The sequence below is a fragment of the Natrix helvetica genome (assembly GCF_964273705.1).
Source record: "Natrix helvetica genome assembly, chromosome: 4".
Classification (NCBI taxonomy): domain Eukaryota; kingdom Metazoa; phylum Chordata; class Lepidosauria; order Squamata; family Natricidae; genus Natrix; species Natrix helvetica.
Window position 1 is genome coordinate 140,222,494 of NC_138550.1, and position 22,980 is coordinate 140,245,473.

General features: G+C 36.7%; 1 protein-coding gene and 1 pseudogene across 2 annotated transcripts in view; both read left to right on the forward strand.

Moving 5' to 3' along the window:
- The window catches only part of CNBD1 (cyclic nucleotide binding domain containing 1), a gene marked incomplete at both ends in the record, with an annotated part of 109,186 nt that extends 89,232 nt beyond the window's left edge, over nucleotides 1-19,954 (forward strand). Inside the window, 3 exons of the mRNA XM_081953225.1 lie at nucleotides 10,165-10,274; nucleotides 12,068-12,218; nucleotides 19,821-19,954. Of these exons, the coding sequence (XP_081809351.1) occupies nucleotides 10,165-10,274; nucleotides 12,068-12,218; nucleotides 19,821-19,954 (395 nt within the window). The remainder of the gene's footprint in view (nucleotides 1-10,164; nucleotides 10,275-12,067; nucleotides 12,219-19,820) is intronic.
- Nucleotides 19,955-21,296: 1,342 nt separating this feature from the next.
- LOC309391842 lies at nucleotides 21,297-21,801 on the forward strand (annotated as a pseudogene). Its single transcript has one exon. The product of its transcript is annotated as an uncharacterized misc_RNA (transcript).
- The last annotated feature ends 1,179 nt before the right edge of the window (nucleotides 21,802-22,980 follow it).

The window sequence follows — 22,980 nt, forward strand, 5'->3', positions numbered from 1 at the left end:
TTTTGACAGGTTGGACTGTTTTATCCCTTTGTGTAAAGACAGATGCAAAACATGAGTTAAATAGTTCTGCTTTCTCCCTGTTGCTTGTCACCTTCTTGCCACTTTCTCCTAGCAATGGACCAATTGTTTCCTTAACTTTTTTCTTGTTTTTAACATGTTGGAAGAAGCTTTTTTTGTTAATTTTTACTTTTGTGGCAAGCCTTTCTTCATTGTGAGCCTTAGCTTTCCTCACTTCATCTTTACAGGCTCGGGCTATTTGCTGATATTCTGCCTTAGTTATGTCCCCCTCCTTCCACTTTTTATACTTACCTTTTTTGTCTTTCAGTTTGTCAGATAGTTCTTTATGCAGCCATGCTGGTTTCTTTTGGGAGCTGATATTTTTCTTCTTCATTGGTATTGTGCTAGACTTGGCTTTTGTAATCTCATTTTTCAAAATTTCCCAAGCTTCTTGAGTTGTTTTCCCCTTGAGGATTCTCATCCATGGAATTTTTCCCAAGCTCTCTAAGTTTATTGAAATTAGCTTTCTTAAAGTCCAAGACTCTAGTTTGGCTTTGTTCTACTACTTGTGTTTGGATAATGTTGAATTCCAATATTGCATGGTCACTTGCCCCCAGGGTTCCTATGGCTTCAACACCTTCTATTATTTCCTCTCTGTTAGTGAGGATTAAGTCCAATATGGCTGATCCCCTTGTTCCCTTCTCTACTTTTTGGAAAACAAAGTTGTCTGCTAGGTTTCTTAAGAACCTGTTGGCTCTTCCACTTGGTGCAGAGTTTGTTTCCCAGTTGATGTCAGGGTAGTTAAAATCTCCCATTACTATTGTGGTGTGCTTCCTACATACCTTAGTTAGCTGACTAGCAAAAAGTTCATCTACTTCCTCTGCTTGGTTGGGTGGCCTGTAGTATGGACCTATGGCAGTGTCGTTTCCCCCACAACCTTTAATATTGACCCAAATGCTTTCAAGATAGTTCTCATCATTGTTGTGTTCTATTTCTGTAGAGATGTAGTTATTTCTTATATATAGTGCAACTCCACCTCCTCTTTTATTTGGTCTATTTCTTTTAAATAATTTAAATCCTTCTAGCTGTATGTTCCATTTGTCGGTTTCATCCCACCAAGTTTCTGTAATGGCAATAATGTCGTATCTGCCCTCTTTTACTTGAATTTCTAATTCGCCCTGTTTATTCCTCATACTCTGTGCATTGGTGTATAGACATTTGAGTCCATTTTGATTGACCCTGTGTTTACTGTCTACATAACCTGTGTTATGACTGACTGCCCCTATTTTCTTGCCACTTGTGTGATTCATGCACATGGTATGGCAATCACTATTAAATGCTTGGTTTTGCTTGACAGCAGGAGTGATAATCTTACCCACACACACATCTATGTTACATGCACTTATAACCCTATGAATTTTAGTTTGCTGGGGACAGAAATGTTCTGTATCTATTAATTCTCTGTCCCCGCTGTTCAGTTTAAATGTTTATCAAGAAAATCTGTGAATTTAATGCCAAGTAACGCAGTCCCTTTCTTGGATGGGTGCAACCCATCTCTTTTGTACAGTTTTTCATTGGACCAGCTACAGGCATCATGACTAATAAAACCAAAGCCTTCCCTTTTACACCACTCCTTTAGCCAAACATTAAACTCTGCTACACGCTGGCCCTTCCCTTTTTGTTCCTTATATACAGGTAAAACCTCTACAAAGATAAGCCTACAACCTATACTATTAAGTTCATATCCCAAGTTCTGGAAATCATTCTGCACAGAAAGTACATCTTTTTGGGACAGATCATTTGTGCCAAGATGTATAATAGCATCAACGTCACTGTCCTTACTTGCATTCTTGACTATCTTAAGAATACGCCTCTTGTCTCTGCTGGCAGTAGCACCTGGCAGACACCTGACCTCTTTTAAAACCTCCATATCCTCTCCTAAATTTACATCCCTTACAATTGAATCACCAACCAGAAGGTGGCTTCTCTTTTTGCTTACCTTGCTCTTCTTCTGTGACTGATGTGTGATACCTGGTTCCCCATTTCGCATTTCCGAAGAAGGTACTTCGTTTTGGACCATGATCCCCTGCTTATTTGAGTCATCATTATCACACCTACCTTGACCTATCTCTTTAGTGTCCCCATTAAGGTCAGCAAGGGCACTATATCTGTTTTGCTGGGTCACAGCAAAAGTTTTGTGTTTATGGTTCACAGCTCTCAACCTGCCAGATCTCACGGTTGTCCAGACTGCTCTTCTCCTGCAAGATCTTTGTGGCAGAGGGGGCTGATAGCATGGCATCTCCATAGAGTAGAATGGCTGAAGTAGACATCTAGTTTCTGCTTGGAGAGCACAGATTACAGATTCTAGATAGGTAATCTGTCTATGTAGACTAGTAATTTGTTTACAAAGGGGACAGTATCCAAATTTGAAAAGAGTACTGCGAAAGACAGGTGCAAGACAGCTATTACATTGAACTAAGCCGGTCATTTTGAAATAAAATAAAATCACAATCTCAAGCACACTAATCCAGAATGTGTTATTGCTATTTTGGTTTATATTCTACAGATACTCCTGAGCTACATAAATAATCTGATAATCACAAAGGCACCCTTGTATTATCTCTGAGTTAGCTCCCATGAGCTTATTGAAGGCCAATAGCCAAAGTCAGTTTTGATCATGTTGCCTCTTAGTGGCCACCAAATAAATTAGGTCATCTAGAGATTCTTATATTCAAAGACATCAACAGAGATCATCCATTATCATCATCATCATCATCTATGTCCCCAGCACACCTTGGCACTGGGAGAAGGCAATAGTAGGGGCACTCCCTTGGTTCTTAGGCTTAACTATATTACAGTACCCCTCAGTTGTGTTTTCATCATAGGAACTTTATAATATACAATTTTCAAAGTATATGCTTCAAAGGTGAAACACTAAATTTAAATGCAGCCAAACTACTCTTCCCCCCCCCTTTTTTTGGCTACAACTAAAATCTTTTTTATATTTATATAATAAAAAGAAAGTGAATCTTGGTGACAAGGACATTACCCTTGATATTTTCATGCATGCGGACTGATTGCATATTCCCTCAGTTGATAGCTAAATGTCACAACCCTCATATTTGCTCCCTGTTGGCTTTTACATGTAAAAAGCCATTTAAACAATTTTACTCCTGTCTCTTATTTTCATGATAAGCTATAATAACCACGAATTCTCCACTTTGAAGCAGCTGGAATTCTTAATTCTATGAAATGCAAATCCTTTTTTTTATTATTCAGAAAGGGTATTCATCTACCTGTTGACTTCTTTGATGCTTCTCATATATATGTATGAATCTGTGGTTTGAAGGTACTGAAACCCGTTCTTGTGCACAGGGTCAGTAGAAAGCTTAGTCATCACTTAAGTAAAATTAAGTGATTCACAAAATCCCATATCCTGGTCCAGTGCTTTTGAAGCCATACACATTACAAACCATTTTTTCGGAATATAACTTGGTATCACTGAAACCTCATATCTTCAGGGTATAGAAAAGTTAGAACATTCAAGTATATACAGTATCTAAAATTGGTGGATAGTTCCAATCTAAATGATCATATATAATTCTGCTGGACACAGTATATAGTAAAATAATATTTTAGAAACAAACCACCGGGGGGGGGGAATGAAGGGAAACATGAGGAAATGTATTGAGGAGTATTTTCTGGAAATTATTTCATCTCACTTGCACGGTAGATGGAACTAGTAAACTGCTAATTTGCTAGCAACCAGCAAACTGCCACAATGCTGCCATTGTTGAAAATATAATTTTCAAGCTTGATTGTTTGCTTGCAGGCATTTTGTTACTAAACTTGGTAACAGAATCACTGCATATTTGCTGATGAATTCACAGTGATGATGTTACTTAATTTGGTAATGAAGCATCTGCAAAAGAATAGAAAAAACAAGCTTAGCACCAATAACTCTGCAGGTTAGTCCTGTGCTACAGATATTCTATTGAATTTTTTTTTTAGATAGACATGACTCTGTATGCAATCAATGCTTCTCAATCTCCATTCATGTTGTGGTTTAAACATAGGTCTTCACACAAGTGGCAACATTCACCATGCCAATAAAATTCATTGCTAATTTTTCCAGCAGGCAGTCCTTTGTTCAAAAATAAATAAAGAGAAGACTTATCACTGAGCTTTGGCTCCAGAAGAAAAACATGTCCTCCAAATATCTGGAATGTACCTTGGTTTATATGCAGCTACCTCCATTGGCTCTGAGTTAATTTTATCTGAAAGCAACCTTGATAGAGGAGCTGAACAAAGAGATATGAGCTGTGCTTGCATATTGCATTGAATTTAAAGCTTGGTTAATAAAGGCATGTGAACTTCCTCCATATCTCCCTATGTTGCAAGCACCCCTTTTACAGACTTTATGTCTGTGTCCTCCAAATAAGAAAGACCTGTGATTTGGGGTAGCTGAAACCAGGACATAAAACCAAGATTTATGGCAGAGTTTGCTTACAAAGACTGATGTTGTAGTAAAGGACTAAAACCATATAAGTAATATTTTTTGTTCCCTTTTTACAGTCACTACAAATTGTAAAGATGCAACAGTTGCATTTAGAAATTACTGTACCAAGTATAAAGCTACATTTGATGTTAGTTCAGCAACACCGGTCTGAAACTACTTAAAAATAATATTTTCCCAGAATTGGACTGCAACTGTAGAGGGCATTTCTGGGAAAAATACAGAGGCCTTCTCCACCTGAAATTTTAATTTGCTGATTTTGCATCATCAAGTTGGGGTTGAGTCTTAGTGTACATAGATTGACCTCAGAGGTAGGTTGCTCCAGGTTTGGCCTGGATCAGGCAAACCAGTAGTAGTGGCGGCGGGAGGCTCTGTGCATGCGTGCCCGAAACGGCAGTAAAAAAATTGGCAACCCACTACTGATTGACCTTAACCAGGATGATCTGTCCTACATTTCCAAAGGAGTCTGCTTGCAGGGAAATAAACCCTCATTTGTTAAATGGGGCGTAGTCCTTAATACATTGTAAATTGTTTAGTAATTATTTCACTTTATAAAGGCTATAGTGTCTTCAAGCCAATATATGCAGTGCCTCGGATCTACAGTGAGTGAAGACATGTATGAGTCACTCAGAGTTTATTAAGTAAACTATAATTGTCTGGCTGACTTCAATGAAATGTTAAGGCATAAATTATTGTTTGCAAATCACAATGGTTCTTCTAATACTTCCCCAGCGAGGCCTCTTCCTTCTGTTCATATACATTCTACAATTCAGTCCTGTGAAGCTAATTTGGCTACTTCTCCAAATTTTTGTATTATATGATATGGAAAACACATCAACTGACATATTATACTTTTGTTACCTTTGAGTTTCTTTTTTAAATTTTTTTTCACAATTCAATTTCTTGCCAAAATAAATAGAAAAATAAATGATATTTTAATTATTGTTAAATGTGTTCTGCTTATGTGCACATTAAGTAACAATATAATGGAGATTTTACTATTAAGTAATTAGTTCAATATCACTATGCTGAAAAAAAGAAAGAAAGAAAGAAAGAGAAAGAAAGAAAGAAAGAAAGAAAAGAAAGAAAGAAAGAAAGAAAGAAAGAAAGAAAGAAAGAAAGAAAGAAAGAAAGAAAGAAAGAAAGAGGATTTAGTCACTTAAATGTTGCATTAGACCTGATAGGTATGGACATCTTTATAATAATAAGTAACTTTTCCAAAGAGAAGACTACTTGATCTCTTCCAACTTATTTTCTCCTATTTTTTTAAACCCTGCCAAACATAGTTGTTTTTTTAGTCCATCACCTGAAGACATCATATGTCCCAAGTTTTTGGTTGCTAATCATTCCTTAAGGAAGCAGTCAATCTATATTTAGTTCAGTATTGGTTGACAATTGGTCTACAATACTCTAGAAATTGTTTCCAAATGCATAATTTGGATGCATATATTCCCCTCTCCCAATGGTTCATTTCACAACCATACAGTACATTATTTTTGAAGGAAAATGGTTTATGATGACATCTGTTATCATATACATACTGTATATTATATTATTATATGTTATAATAATAAAAATTATATATATAATGGGGACATTAGGACAGGGACAATAGGCACACTGGTGCACTTATGCACACCCCTACTGTCCTCTTAGGAATGGGATGAGGTCAACAGTAGACAGTTTAAGGTTAAAGGTATGGGGGTTTGAGGATGTAACAACAGAGTCAGGTAGTGCATTCCAGGCATTGACTACTCTGTTGCTGAAGTTGTATTTTCTGCAATCGAGTTTGGTGTGGTTTGCCTTGAGTTTGTATCTATTGTGTGCTTGTATATTATTGCAGTTGAAGCTGAAGTAGTCGTTGACAAGTAGGGCATTGTACCAGATAATTTTGTGTACTACACTTAGATCAGACTGTAGGCAGTTTAGTTTTAGGTTGTCCAAGCCCAAAAGTTCAAGTCTGGTGGCATAAGGTATTCTGTTGTGAGTAGAGGAGTGGTGTACTCTTCTCGTGAAATACCTTTGGACACGCTCAATTGTGTTAATGTCCAATATACAGTGCAGATTCCAGACAGATGAGCTGTATTCGAGGATTGGTCTAACAAAGGTTTTGTATGCCTTAGTTTGCAGTTCAATATTACCGGAGAAAAAGCTTCACAAGATTAAGTTAACAACCTAAGCAAGAACCACCTCAAAATCTCCTGGCTTGAGTGAGTTTCCCCTAGATTGAACTAGACTGTTAGTTTCACCTAAGTGAATTGGAATTTGGATAAGGCAATTTGATAAAATGCTGGACTGTTAATTGTTGAAGATGTTCTCTTTGCAAAGTCTCTTTAATCATAGATTCACAAGTGCTGGTTTTGTTTAATGTGTATCATTCCTAAAGAACACTCAGAATAAGGAAAAACAAGGCCTCAAAGAAACAGTGTATCCATATATCCCTCAATGAAAGCCTAGAAAGCATGGATATTTGTATAGTGACTTCAGGGGGATATTAGTAGACCGAAGGACATGTCCTGCTGGACTGTATTAGGTCTATGACACCAATGTTCCTTATCTTCTGTTTTATGGCCTATCTGAACAAAGAGGCAGTTTTTCAAATACTGTAGTACTTAGATGGTAGCAACTAGTTTGAATATTTTCTCAAAGTAATGATGAAGAATATGTGAATAACTCAACTTCATTTTTACATGTTTCTGGATTTTTATTGTTATTAAGATAAAGTTCCTGATATATGTACAGCATTTTGGAACTAGAGACATCCTAAGAGCTCTTTCATTGTGAAATGAAATTTAATTTAAGAGATATCTTTCCTAATCCCCATTCCACTTTCCAATTCTGGTTCAACATAAAAGAGAATATATAATATCTGAAAAGCTATGATTTTGGTCTAACTGAATAACACATAGCAAATATACTGTTCTTTATATAATTATCAGATAGGAAGAATGTGTTCCTCAAAATATTTATTACTAAAGATTATCATCAACATTTGGCTGTGTTCTACTATTATATGAAAGTCATGGTATTAGTTCAATGTAGAGTCCCCAATGAAGTTATTTCTTACCCCCCCCCAAAAAAAAAAGTACTTGAGCCTCAATGTCACCTTAGGATTTACAGTACTGTCAGTGTTTTATTATCAGTTGCCAATAAATCCGGGTTAAATAATGAGTTCCTAACATTTTGCATCAATGAACAGTCACAAAGGAACATATAAAGGCAACATTACATTTGGAAAGCATCTGCATTTATTATTGCTATTTTTTTCCAGCCATGGAAAAATGTTAGGTGCCAACTCAAGCTGAGCAATCCAGCTGGTGTAGAAAAATCAGATTCGTAGCTTCTCTGACTTCAATAGAGCTTTGCTCTTATATTTGTGCATCAAATAAAAGTCTGCAATGACTACACAACTCCTGTTCCATGGATCCTGTGTTCTTCACAGCTGTGCAGTCTGCCTAATGTTCTACGGCAGTGTTTCTCAAACTTGGCGACTTTAAGTCCTGTGGACTTCAACTCCCAGAATTCCCCAGCCAGCTATGCTTAAAGGACTTAAAGGACTTAAGGACTTAAAGTCGCCAAGTTTGAGAAACACTGTTCTACGGCTTCTTCCCCTTGGTTTCCATGTAGACTTCTGTAATGAACAGTATAGTGCTTGTCTCCCTGTTTTCATTATAGCAAATGTGTGATTTATTTCATGTAGTAATTTCACTAAGCCATTTTTGTGTCAAAAAGCAACCCTTTCTTACTACTTGATTTAGTTAAGGTTGATGCAAACAGCAATGGACAAAGCAGAGTGTTATGATATTTTGATTTTGGCTTGGCCCTGAAACCAGAAACCACTTTTTCTTCCAGAAGATTTATTCTGGAGAATTTAAGGACTACTCTTGGTACTACCAAATCATCTTGGTTCAGAGGAGAAAATAATATTTCAGTCTTCCCCAAATGTTCTGCCTCTAGAATGGAACAGTTATTATATATAATCAAACAGTAAGAAACACATTTAATTGGCGAAAACAGAATAAAAGGCAATAGCAGGGAGAGAGATACATGAGCAACAGGCAACAATTTATATTACCTATATCACATTAACTATATATTGCGACTATATACAGGTGAAACTCGAAAAATTAGGATAGCATGCAAAAGTTCATTTATTTCAGTAATGCAACTTAAAAGGTGAAACTAATATATGAGATATCATTACACGCAAAGCAAGATAGTTCAAGCCATGATTTGTCATAATTGTGATGATTATGATTATTATTATAATCTCATCTCATTTGGAAACCAAGGACCCAGAGTATGGAGGACGAATGGAGAAGCCCATCAAGCATAGTAATCCCACGGTCATTGAACCAGTTTTTGGTGCTTTTGGCAACAGTTGTTCTCATCAGAAAAGAGGACTTTGGACCACTGAGCAACAGGACTTTTGACCACTGTGCTTCATTAAGACCAGGGTCAACGCAGCCGTCTAACAGGAGATTTTGGAGCATTTCATGCTTCCTTCCACAGACAAGATTATGGGCATGCTGACTTCATTTTCCAGCTGCCCACACTGCCAAAAGCACCAAAAACTGGTTCAATGACTGTGGGATTGCTGTACTTGATTGGCCAGAAAACTAGTCTGACCTGAACCCCATAGAGAATCTATGGGGCATTGCCATGAGAAAGATGAGAGACATGAGACCGAACAACGCAGAAGAGCTGAAGGCCGCTATTGAAGCATCCTGGTCTTCCATAACAGCTCAGCAGCGCCACAGGCTGATAGCTTCCATGCCACGCCACATTGAGGCAGTAATTGCTGCAAAAGGGGCCCAAACCAAGTAATGAGTACATATGCATGCTTATACTTTTCAGAGGTTCGGTATTGTTCTATGTACAATCCTTGTTTTATTGATTGCATGTAATATTCTAATTTTCTGAAATGGTGGATTTGGAGTTTTCATGAGCTGTAAGCCATAATCATCACAATTATGACAAATCACAGGTTGAACTATCTTGCTTTGCATGTAATGAGTCTTATCTCATATATTAGTTTCACCTTTTAAGTTGCATTACTGAAATAAATGAACGTTTGCACGATATTCTAATTTTTCGAGTTTCACCTGTATATCTGTATGAAAAGGCTTAGGATTTTCTAGAGCCACTGGAAACAAAACTCTGGCTATTTAACATGGACAACCCTGGGTGATTCTCTCCTTTGTTCTGCACCACCACAGCAGCAATTTCATAAATGGGATAGATATATCCAACACTGACTAGCAAACGTGTATTCTAAGTAACTGTATAGAGAATGCATTCCAGACATATTGAAGAATTTGCAGTATGTTTCTATCAGTAGTACAGAAATGGGGGAAATAACAGCAGTCTTGGACTAGGGACAATTTTATATACTTCACTCTTATTTCATTTTGGTAGTATTCATATCATTTCATATGTACATGTTCTCACAAGCTTGCAAACATAGTACACTATATCTGTTCCACTCACTTGTTTAAAATTATGGTGGGAAACCTCTTCACACACACATACACACACAGAGACACACAGACACACACAGACACACACACACACACAGAGAGAGAGAGAGAGAGAGAGAGAGAGAGAGAGAGAGAGAGAGAAATAATTTATTGTTATTGTTATTGTTGCAGTGTTTATGGAAGAAGGAGAAATAAGCAAATATGTAGGATTCATTAAATCGGGATACAGCGATGCTTACCGAATAATTCCAGCTCTTGTAAAGCGACCTTTGGGGAAAATGGTAAGGAACATGATTTTCCTCTAGGAAATTATTCTTTTGACCACATTGGAATAGGGATTTATGAATAAGCTTTTCAATAGGGAGATTTTTCATGAATAAAAAATGTGGTGGTATTGTGAAATTACGGATTGAATATTATAGGTGTTACATATTTAAAAATGAAAATCTTAAAGAAGAAATAAATAACACCTTATTGAAGTACTAATTTGTATGAACCAAGTTCATTATAGCTCTGTTATACAGATTTCTCACACATGGACATTTAGCATTGTGGAAAAAAATGTTTTTAGAATACTACTTAAAACTAAATTTCATTGCCTCTGACAAAAAATATTCAGGAACAAGGTGTTAATGCAGTTGTGACGTTACTTCTCACAAAATAAAGCCCAGATATATAATAATATTATTCTGATAAGAGAATAGAAATTGACCTACCAGTTATGATAGATATATTAATATGTTCTCTGAGCTTTATCTCTCTAAAAGATTTTGGGACCACCATTTGGTGATTATGTGAATATTAGACTGTGCTAAACATATAGAACTCAAGCTTTATCTTACTAAGCACAATACAATCAGCTTGGTTTATCATTATCTGTAAAATAAATTGTTTGTCTCTCAAAAAACTATTCAACCCAGACCTTGCCTTCTGGTATTTCAGAATTAGGATGCTTAATCAAGGACAGAGAGAAGGGAGGTGTGTACAGTTTCCCAATTCTCAGCAACAATTTAGTTCAATATCTGGTATACTTATATATGCCAAGGAGAAAAGGCTTCAATTCTTCAATATGAGGAGAGTACTGGATGGACTGTCACTGTATGGACAATAATGAGCAAGATAGTAGTCTTTAATTCTCCTTGCTCATCTTTCCATTCTCATATCATTTTAAATTTTGGCAGCTGCCAAAAAAGCCAATGCAGTCCTAGGCTGCATTAACCGAAGGACAGAGTCAAGATCACATCATGTGTTAGTACCTTTATAATATATAGTTTATAATCCCTTGGTAAGACCACACTTTGACTATTGCATCCAGTTTGGTCACCACAACTATAAAATATGTCAAGACTCTAGAAAGAGTGCAGAGAAGAGCATAAAGATGATGAGGGGACTGAAAGCTAAAACATATGAAGAATGGTTACAATGTTTAATGAGAAGAAGGACTAGGGGTGGCATTATAGGGTATTATTATATCTAAGGGGCTGCCACAAAGAAGAGGGAGGTCAATCTATTCTATAAAGCACCTGGAGAAGGACAAGAAGCATTGGATGGAATCTAGTCAAGGAGGGAACCAACCTAGAACCAAGCATAAATTTCCTGACAGTGAACACAATTAATCAGTGGAACAATGTGCCTTGAGAAGTTGTTGGTGCTCCAACATTGGTGGTTTTTAAGAAGAGATTGAATGACCATTTGTCTAAAATGGTATAGGGTTTCCTGCTTGAGTAGGGGGTTTGACTAGAAGATCTCTAAGATTCCTTCCAACTCTATTATTCTATTATTCTCCTGATTTTTAACCTTACACGGGAATCAAAATTGGATGTCTACACATAAGCATATATCTATGGCAATGAACCTATGCTCCTAATCACTTTCATGCTCTGAATGAAACTTGGATTTATAACATTTGTATTTTATTTACACGTGAAATAGCAGTAACCTGAACATTGTAATGATTGATTGTGTCTGCAGTTTACATGCATATTTTGTCAATTATTCCTATCTGTCTTCCAAATCTTTTCCATTTTTAGACATGAACCAACAAAAAATTACTTGGATTTATATTTTTAAACAGATTAAGCAAATGAGGCAAGTTTTCATTGGCCAGTTACATCGATACCAATCCTTTGGAGAAACGAGTGTTCTTCTTCAGACACCATCTACATATACACTGAAAGCAGCAACTCCTGTTGAACTGGGAGTTATTAATGCTACAGATGTGCTTGGTAAATATCATCACTCCACTCCCTTCTCTCCCCTCCCCTCCCTCCTTCCCTTCCTTTCCCTCCCCTCCCCATTTTGGTGAATATTTCATGTGTAAAACTGTCTTTTCTAATTGAAAATCAGACAACACCATATTACAACATAGAACAGAGATATACCCTTCAATTGATTTCAATATTACTTCAAAATGGTCTAATGCTGAAATTCTTGTTAAGACTAATTGTAAGTCATGGAAAAAACCATATGAGAGGCACTTATCACTCTGTTCCCACCACCTACTATGCTGGATAATTTTCTAGCAAAAGAATATCATAACATGGGTTTTGGGAGAACTTCAGAAATTGTTTTTGCAACATAAAGTGGATATGCTTGCTCACACATGCAGAAATATTTCAGAGCAGTTTCCAAGGCAGCTCCATATGTCCAGAAAAAGGTGATTTGAAGTGAAGCTTTTTGTGTGTGTTTCTCTGTCTGTTAGGTATCTGGTTTGAATCATTTACTCAAGCCTAATAATGTGTCATTTCCCAATACATATATTTTTCATTTGCATCAACCACTATGTTTGTAGAAAACATTTCTTTTTCTCTTGGACTCATTTAATTTTTTTACATTATGATAATATGTACATTATTGTATATTTTATTTTATACCCGAACCCGATATTTCACCAATATAGCCTCAATAGTGAAGACAGAAATAGAGTCATTGCTGGAGTACATATTGTTCAGGTGGAAGATCCAAGACTGAATTAGGATTAATTGACCCTTGGAGTCATCCCTAGAGTTACATCAAAGTAAAGTAGTATTCCATCCAACATGCTGCCAATGGTATCATCGTTTATCACAAATGATGATGCCATTGCAGATGTACAATTTTACATCCTTTTCCATGTTGCAGGAACTATTCTCCTACCATCTTTACTGATCTGAGCTCAATATTATTTGACCTTTCTCCATTATAATGGACTAGGCGCAGCATTATTCAGTGTCTGGTATCACTGGGTAAGGGTGGAAAATGCTTATAGTAAGTATGTACAATGCACACTTTACTACTAAGCAATGGTATATGCATTGCTTATTAGTAGAGCAATGGTGGAATATGTCTTTTTAATTGTGAACAGTGAACAGTGATTTTTGAACTGTCACTTATATCAGTTCTCCAGGGCATAACCAAAAGATTAGAAAGCCTGCCTTGACTATGCATTCTAAATCCATGTATCTTCTCCATTCAAAAATACAACTCATAAGGCCATTAAAGCTAGAAATGAAGTAATGTTAGTTGGTTTCATACTCTCAAGTAGTTGTTTCATAATGCTTGTAATCAGCAGTGCTTTGAGCCTTGCAATAATAACATTTTATATCATTTGAGTTGCTTGTTAATCTTTGGGGTCTTGGCTAAAATTGAGTGCAGATGATTACATTCTCGTCTTAGTTCCATTTACTGATTGAATTGGAAGCAGTTTTCTTCCGTTATTTTCTTAAACTTATTGTTGTAAGCTGATTTAGTTCCAAGGCTGCTCTTTAGGTATAGCTGTGTTGATAAATCTCTGAACTCTCTTATGAGGGCAACTAAAATGAGTTTCTCAACCATGGGGGAATATATGAAGGCTCAAGTTCAAAGCAACACAAAACCAAGTCGAGCCAACTCTTCTTTGAACGTAAATAGCAATTGTTAACTTTGTCTCCCTTTCTTGTTTCAAGAATACTGAAATGTTCAATCCTTCAAATTTCCAGAAAAAATGTTGGAAACACTTGTGCAGAAGCCCAACTACATATTGACTACTAACATTTTAAAACCATGCCATTATTATTAAGGATATATCTGCATGTATCATTGCTTGAAATCTAATGTGGTTGCCTTACTTATACATCTATGGGAGAATCCAGAAAGGAGAAATCAATAAAATTAGTCCGACTTTTATGACATTTTTAAAAATATGTAGAATTCAAAGTAAATATTGTCAATTATCCTTAGGAAGGAAGAAAAGAGCATATTCCTCTTAAATTGGAATTTTCTCTGCATCATTTCACTTAGATGGCACAATTCTTTTTATTTTCCTGCATGGAAATTCAATTTCAATTTCTTATCCAACAAATGGTGGAAAAATAATAATGTAAAAGGCTTTTGTGGAAACATCCAAACTCCACTGGACTCAGATGGAGAATCACTTGAGAAACACATGCATGATTAGATGATGCCAGGAAATAGCTTTAGAGTTCCTTAGTAATGTGTTTCTCAGTGCAATTTCTCCTGGAAATGGTCTATTTCCCCATTTCTGCCATAATGGTGTACTATATTTTTTTAGGAATGTCCATTTGAAAGGTCTGTAAAAGGAGCAGTAAATTGGCCCACCAGCATCTCAAATATGATTTTTCCAAGACGTGTTCCTCTTATTCTCTTTTCTTTAGCCTTGATTTCACACAGATGTATTTTTAAAACATGGCAGATAGCTTGACTGATAAGAAAAAATAAATAAGAATGGCTAAGATGCGGCTAGTAAGATTCAAATCAGTTTGAACTCAACAAGGGTTTTCATGGAATTCTCTTTCTTAAATCACCATACATAAGAATTTGACTGGGGCTGAGTGACAGTGATTGGCCCAAGACCCCTTGAAGGAATATATTTCATGTTACAGTGATGCTATTTTTTCTAGTTATCAAGTACATATTTTGCTGCTGACCTACAGTTGTTCTCTGCACATTGACTCCTTACAAAATGAAACCTTTAAAACTATTTTAGCAACCGAGAAGTTGAATAACTGCTATAGAAAATAAAATTAAATGAAGAGGGGAAAATCAGGAAAACTTATTTTAAAAGTTGACTATATAAATGGATGTGACATAACTTGTATGATAGATGAACCTGGCAGATAAGGTTTTAAAGAACAACTGTGTACTCAGATGGCTTTTTCACAATAACATTTCACAATGTTTTATTTTGTTTTTTAGATAGTAGAAATGATTGTAGAAAAATACGAAACTCCTAAATAGCTATTCCCTAGGAAATAAAATGTTCTTATTGTGGAAAAAAAATTACCAAGCTGTCTAGCACAAAACCGTGTTTGATAGTTTCTAGAATATATACTGTATATATTTTCCATTTAACTGTACATATTACAGTTAGCACAGTTTTTCTTCATATTTTATTCACAAGATGTCCCATGTAAATGTTCAGTGTATGTTGTAATAGAGCAATTTATAGCATTATTAAGTTAATCACAATATTATGAACATGAAACATGATTCTACATTTTTATTCCAAATCCTAATATTTTTAATTCCTTTTGTAAAGAAAAAATGCCTTGAAAACTGCTATGATATGAAAGATTGCACCTTCAGTTTGTTTTATTATGGGTTGTTTTCAGTTTCCATCAAATTCAAAAAATATTTATAGAAACTCTATTTGTTAGACCTGACCTAACCTAACCACACCACAAACAGCTGGTTTTTATCAGCAGTTAACAAAAATATAGCAAAAATCTCACACATTTATAGGAGATGAATCTGGAGAGAGAGAAAAAAGGTTTTAAGCAATTGCTCATTTAAGAGGTAATTTTGCTTTCAATGCAGTTGCCATAGCTTCAGTACATTGATTTGTAGTTGCTGCTAGTGCAGCAAACTGAGGTTGATGAAGGAAGTCAAATTGTGAAGAAAAGGGTGAACAATGAAATATCAAAGTTTTTCATCAACAGGCATCGCAGTTTATTTAGATGTCCTGTTTCCATATTGCATAGATGCAAACACTTAATAAGATGAGAATAATAAATAGATAAGGCAAACTATCAAAACTCTTAGCTCTTTGTCTTTTTCCTTTTCCAGCTTGCAGGCACTGATTTTGGGGGTCAGTTTCTAGCAAAGAGATATTTCTATCTAGCACGGTTGTCAATGGTCAGTAAAGACTTATTTAGTTTATTAAATACCTCCTGAAAACAGGACTTTGAGAGAAGGAGTTTTGCCTGGAATTGAGGGGGGGGGGGAAGAGATATGGCAGAATATTGATCTGTGGGCCCTATGCTGCAAGGAAATATTTTGTATTCTTTCCTTCTCTTTTTCCTTCTCTTTTGAATTCTCTTCCTCAAAGTTGGTAGTTTTTCTAAGAGCAAGGTGGATTTGCTAGCAATTTGCTAGCCAAGGTGGTGCAGTGGTTAGAATGCAGTACTACAGGCTACTTCAGCTGACTGCTAGCTGCAGTTCGGCAGTTCAAATTTCACTGGCTCAAGGTTGACTCAGCCTTCCATCCTTCTGAGGTTGGTAAATAAGGACCCAGATTGTTGGAGGCAATATGCTACTTCTGTAAAGTAGAGAGGGCTGTAAAAGCACCATGAAGCGGCATATAAGTCTAAGTGCTAATGCTATTGCTATAATGGACATCATTTAACAAATGCAAGGAACACAACATAATGACGGCAGCCTGTAGTGTCAGAATCTGGCAGTGCTATTGATAGGCAAGGAAAAATACATCATACATGCAAGAGAAAAAAAAAACAGGATTTAGGCATCTAGCTGAGCAAGTTAATCCCAGTAATGATTGGAATAATTGTACAGCAACTACAAAGAAGGGAAGCAGCCAAAAATCTTTGGAGCATTTGATTGCTTTTTGCCCAAGAGTTCTATGTGAGAGAACAGACAATTCCAGAACCTATTAGATTTTACTCAGAATTTATGGGACAAACTCTCTGGTATACCCCAGTTTGAAGCATTACATTTTTGCATCGGTCCACTTGATGCAAATTCTAGAAATTAGATGGTAGGTTGTAAATCACAACATTATGCTGAAGAATAAAGCTGTGTATCATGCAAGTGCAGTTACACTGTCCTGTAACCTACTTGATGGCTCCGAATAAAATATAAGATTGTTTCTTGGTCAATGTTGAACAAATGTCCAACCACAGCTATTTGGAATGGAAAGGCGATTCAGACAGTCTTGGGCGAATACTGGTGTACATATACTCAACAGGGCAACACACACACACACACACACACACACACACACACACACAAACGTTGTATTTGTGCTGATAAATAAATAAAGGGAGACTAGTATGGATCCATTTCAAGCTATTTAGCTCTCATCAGCTAGCCATACCCTTACTGGGATTCGAACCAGTATAGGATAGGATAGACTTGTTCCATTACAATAGAGCTAGAAGCAAGTCTTCTAGTCCAACCCTCTGCTCAAGCAGGAGACCCTATAACAATTTCAGACAAGTGATTGTTTAGTCTCTTCTTAAAGATTTCCAGTGATGAAACACTGACAACGTTTGATGGCAAGCTGTTCCACTGGTTAATTTTCCTTACTATTAGGAAGTTTCTCCTTAATTCCAGGTTGCTTCTCTCCTTGAGCAGTTTCCATCCGTTGTTTCTTGTCCTGCCCTTGTGTGAAATCCCAATGCATGTTTTATCATTTAGTTTGTATTTTGACTGCATCATTTCTGTGTTGGAATCAGAAAGAAAAGAACATAAATGCTATAAATAGCATTCATGGAAAAGGAAAGAAATACTATTTGTCTTTCAAATGCAGCACTATTACAATATTTGTGTCAGAATGATATAAGCTGTGAAAGTATACATTTCAGGTCATTAGTCTGAAAGAAAGTAGAGAATAACAACACATGATAATAATAAAGCAAAAATGTGTTTTCAATATATCCAAAATGCTACATATTTACCTATTTTGTATGTACATTTGTATGGGTCCCTCAGTTCTTGGAGGTGCTTATGGGGGATTTATGGGCTGTCATTAAGGTGTGGAGCTATGTGGGTTGTCATGATAAAAAATGTTGCATTTATGATTCATCAATATGTGAAATAACTTTGGCTGATCTTCAGCATTTTTGTTTTAGAAACCTAAGTAGATAAGAGTGATTCAGAACAGTACCAATAAATAATATAGATAACAACAAAGGATAAAAGAAAAATCAGATTAGAAGAAATTGGAAGAAATTTCAATCTCTAGAGAAGTAAGAGACAGAATAATCTTCCAAAGCCGATAGAGCATCACAGAATCACATTATAGTTTTAGCCTAAATAGGTTTAGAGACAGAATATATAAACTTTGCAATCATGGTTAAGGCATCATAATGGAAACCAAGATTCCAGTTTTGCCTTAGGCTTGAAGCTATTTTGGGCCAGACACTCTCTCAGTCCTACGAAGCAGGCAATGGCAAACCATTACCAAAAACCTTGCCAAAAGACTGCAGGGACTTGCCTAGGCAGTCACCAAGAGTCAACATTCGCTCATTTGCACACATGCACACAGGCAAACAAACAGAGTGAAATCTAATAATGCTGATTCCTTGCATATATTAACCTGGTAATTAGGGCTGGCAGATCTGGGCTACAGTGATCGAGACTTTTGCAGATAAAATGTAGTCACCACACTTGGGATTTAAAAAAGAAGCTTAAGAGGTGATCCAGACCCTAGCAATGGGGTCTTTTGATTTTATTAACATTGGACTTCATTCAAAAGCCATATATGGTTGTATTTTATTTTATCTCTCTCAAGAAGCTTTTTAAAGTAGGACAGGGCTTTATTATAAAATATGAGAATTAAACAAAGAGCTGTATATAAATAGGGAACAAACCTCAATCTCATTGGTGCCAATGATTTTACCTAGTCTGGTAATGAAATATCTGCAAACAACCAAGCTTTGATACCACCAAGGACTCCACAGTTCAACCCTGATCTACATATAGCAGCGATGGCGAACCTTTTTTGGCTCGTGTGCCATAAGTGGGGGGAGCACAGGGGTGGTCGTGTGCAGGCGTGCCGCACCCATAATGCAATGTGTGACACCCCCCAGTGCGCATTACAGGCGCGACCCCCCCATTTTGCATGCTTTTTTCACCCTCCCCAGGCTCCATAGGAGCATAGGGAGGGTGAAAACAGCCTCCCCGCCCCCCGGAAGCCCTCCGAAGGCTTCGGGGACCTTCAGGTGGCTTCCCTGAAGCCTCGGGAGCAGTCAAAACGACCCTCTGAGCAAACCGGAAGTCCGTTCCTGAACTTCCGGTTTGCCTGTAGGGCTGGTTTTTTGAGCTCCGGAGGCTTCAGGGAAGCTCCTGAAGCTTCTGGAGGGCCTCAGGGAAGGGGGGAAGGCTCTTTTGGCCCTCCCCAGGCTCCTATAAAGCCTCTGGAGCCTGGGGAGGGCGAAAAATGGCTTTAAAAAAGGGTGAACTCAGCTGGCTAGCGCGCATAAGCGCACTGGCCAGCTAACAGGGCAGCGCCTCACGTGCCCTGACAAATGGCTCCGCGTGCCACCTGTGGCATGCGTGTCATAGGTTCGCCATCACTGACATATAGTCTCTTCTATTGGAAACATTTGGTTAGCTGTTTAATTTTTTTTTCAATATAGAATCTAATGTAAACTTAAAGAAATGTTTTCAACATAAAATTGAGAAACTTCCTGTTTATGGTGCATAGGGCAAAATATAAACAGAACCAAAAAAAAAGTGAATTTTCATCCAAAACAATTCTAATGGTATTCCTGCTGTCAACATTTATTTTACTTCAGCCATATTATTTTGACAATACTCAGCGCTGTTTGTCCCTCCAGGTTTATTACAAAATAAAATTGGATATTTCTTTTTCTTTCTTTGCATTGCAGCTTTAGATCCAGTGATACAGTTGCTCCTTCTACAAATAATACAACCATCATTTGAAAATATCACTTTTGTAAGTAAGATACATTTGAAATTTAACAAGAAAGCTAAACAATGCCACACTCCAGAAAATATGTAGATAAATGTTACAGTGTCCAAACTTATTTTTTTTATTTTATTTCATTTAAACATGATTAAGACCACCCAATTCTACAATGGGTACAGTCATAAAATGCAATTTAAATACAAGTTCAACCATGAAAGAATGATCAAATATACAGGAAGGGCCAAGCACTATAATGCAGTGTTTCAATTAAACTCCAAATATATTAAAAGGTTACCAGTTTCCGTTTGCCAAAGATGCTTTTGGGCACTCATGTAATTGATATAGTAATAGTGAAATGATTCTCCAAATGCCAATCCTTAAGTAAGTTATGTAGCCAAAACAGCACATGTAGAAAAAAGAAATTTTTGATGGATTTCAGTACGGTTTCCAGATCTGAGCTGCAATACTTCAGAATATGATAAGAAAGCAGCAATATTTCTGAGTTGTTTACGTTTATGCTGCTATATCATGGACATCTGGAGTTTTGGATCTCAAATGTGGTAGTCCTGATTCCAAGGTTTAAAGAAGTACATAGAAACTTTAGGATGAAAATATGTGGAAGCGAATCCAGCTAGAACATGAGAACATTAATTTAATTTGAAAAAGAGAGGCAAAGAAGAAAAGGGATAAGGAGTAAAATTACATGTCAAACTGGAAGTTCATAAAAAGAAAAAAGAAGGCATGGTGGAGGGAACCTGGAATATTTCCGCAAAGTGCCAATGGAATAACATAGCAGACTAGCCAAGGAAGGAAGGAAGACCAATGAACATATGCAAGAACAAAAATATACAACAAATCAATTAAAAAATATATAACAATGTTTGGGGATATATGATTAAGAAAAGGCCAAGAAAGTGGGGATTATTGTGCTGATTTATACATAAAACTAAACTTGTTTGAGAAAATTGATAGATTTAGTGTTTCCCAATTGACACTATTAAGTGACAGAGTAATAATAATAATAATAATAATAATATATATATATATATATATATATATATATATATATATATATATATATATATATATATATATATATATATATATATATATATATATATATATATATATATTTTCTGAGGTTTTCGCGGGGGTTTGGTAGGGGGTTTGGCTGTGCAAATCAAGGAGTATATGAAATCCCATGCACCACCTGCCCACCACATACATCGGACAAACCAACAGAAGAATAAAGGCACGCATTGAAGAACACAAAAACTCAGTCAGAAAGGAGGAACCAACTTCTTCCCTGGTCCAACACCTCAAAGCCACAGGACATGATATAGACTTTAAAAAGACCAGAACTATTGCCAAAATTGAACACTTTAACAACAGAATAATCAGAGAAGCTATTGAGATAGAAAAACAACCACACAGCATGAATAAACGAGATGATACCTCCCGCCTACCAGCCATTTGGAAACCCGCCCTCACTGACAAACGAGTCCCTAACACTAAGAATGATACCAGACCCACACTCACGAAAACCACACAGGATGTCACCATCACACATCCACGCAAAAAGCAAGCCCAAACCCACACCGATAATGACCACAAACCAGAAGCCCGACCACAAACCAGAAGCCAGACCACAGCTGCATTATTAGCCACTTTAAACCCCTCCAACCCATACATGAAGCAAACTGATGCCCACCACGGAGATGTGGCACGACCACAAACGCGAAGCCAAACAACAGTAACGCAGCTCACCAGCTCAAATCCCTCTGCAACTCAGACTAACACAAGCACAACCAGACCCCCACCCAAACAGAACACGCCCCCATCCAATCAGAGCACAGCCAAACCCCCTACCAATCAGAATACACCTCCACCCAATCAGAATGCAGCCAAGCTCCCACCCAATCAGCACAAACCCCCACTAGCAGTTAAAAAGAGGAACCGGCTGAGATCTCACATTGCTCCTGGAAGCACCAAGCCGGAAGCACCAAGCCGGAAGCAGCAGCCTGAAGATGATGAATGAGACTTCATCGAAACGTCGTGAATATACTTCCAATTCTACGCGGGAGAAAACCCGAACAACCAAATATATACATATATACATATACATATGCATATACATATACATATACATATACATATACATATACATATACATATACATATACATATACATATACATATACATATACATATACATATACATATACATATACATACATACATACATACATACATACATACATACATACATACATACATACATACATATATATATATATATATATATATATATATATATATATAATAAGGAGCATCAAATTAACCTGAATAGTGAATGTTTGATATCAAGTAAGAGATATTACTGCCCTGCCCATCACATACTATAGAAAACACTCAACTGGGGGAAAAATGCATATTTTATCAGCGATTAGGTTCCTTACCCTGATATGAAGGATTTTAAAGGGGAAGTGAAATGAATGAATACATCATGAAACAATCAAAACAGCTTGTCATGACAACTTTATTCTGCTTTTAAGAACAAAAATACATTGCCTCTGGATATCAATTGAATGCTTAAATCAGCTGAAGCAGCAAACAGGATTTCTCTGGGTTTTTGAAAAAGCCATTGTGGAAATATACTGAAATAAACTGAACAGCAGGGGCAAATAATTAATTGATACAGAACATTTCTGTCCCCAGCAATCTAAAACTCATAGGGTTATCAGTGCATGTAACATAGATATTTGTGCGGGTAAGATTATCACTCCTGCTGTCAAGCAAAGCCAAGCATTTAATAGTGAGTGCCATACTATGTGCATGAATCATACAAGTGGCAAGAAAATAGGGACAGTCAGGCATAACACAGGTTATGTAGTCAGTAAACACAGGGTCAATCAAAATGGACTCAAATGTCTATACACCAATGCACAGAGTATGAGGAATAAACAGGGTGAATTAGAAATTCAAGTAAATGAGGGCAGATACGATATTGTTGCCATTACAGAAACTTGGTGGGATGAAACCCACAAATGGAACATACAGCTAGAAGGATTTAAATTATTTAAAAGAAATGGACCAAATAAAAGAGGAGGCGGAGTTGC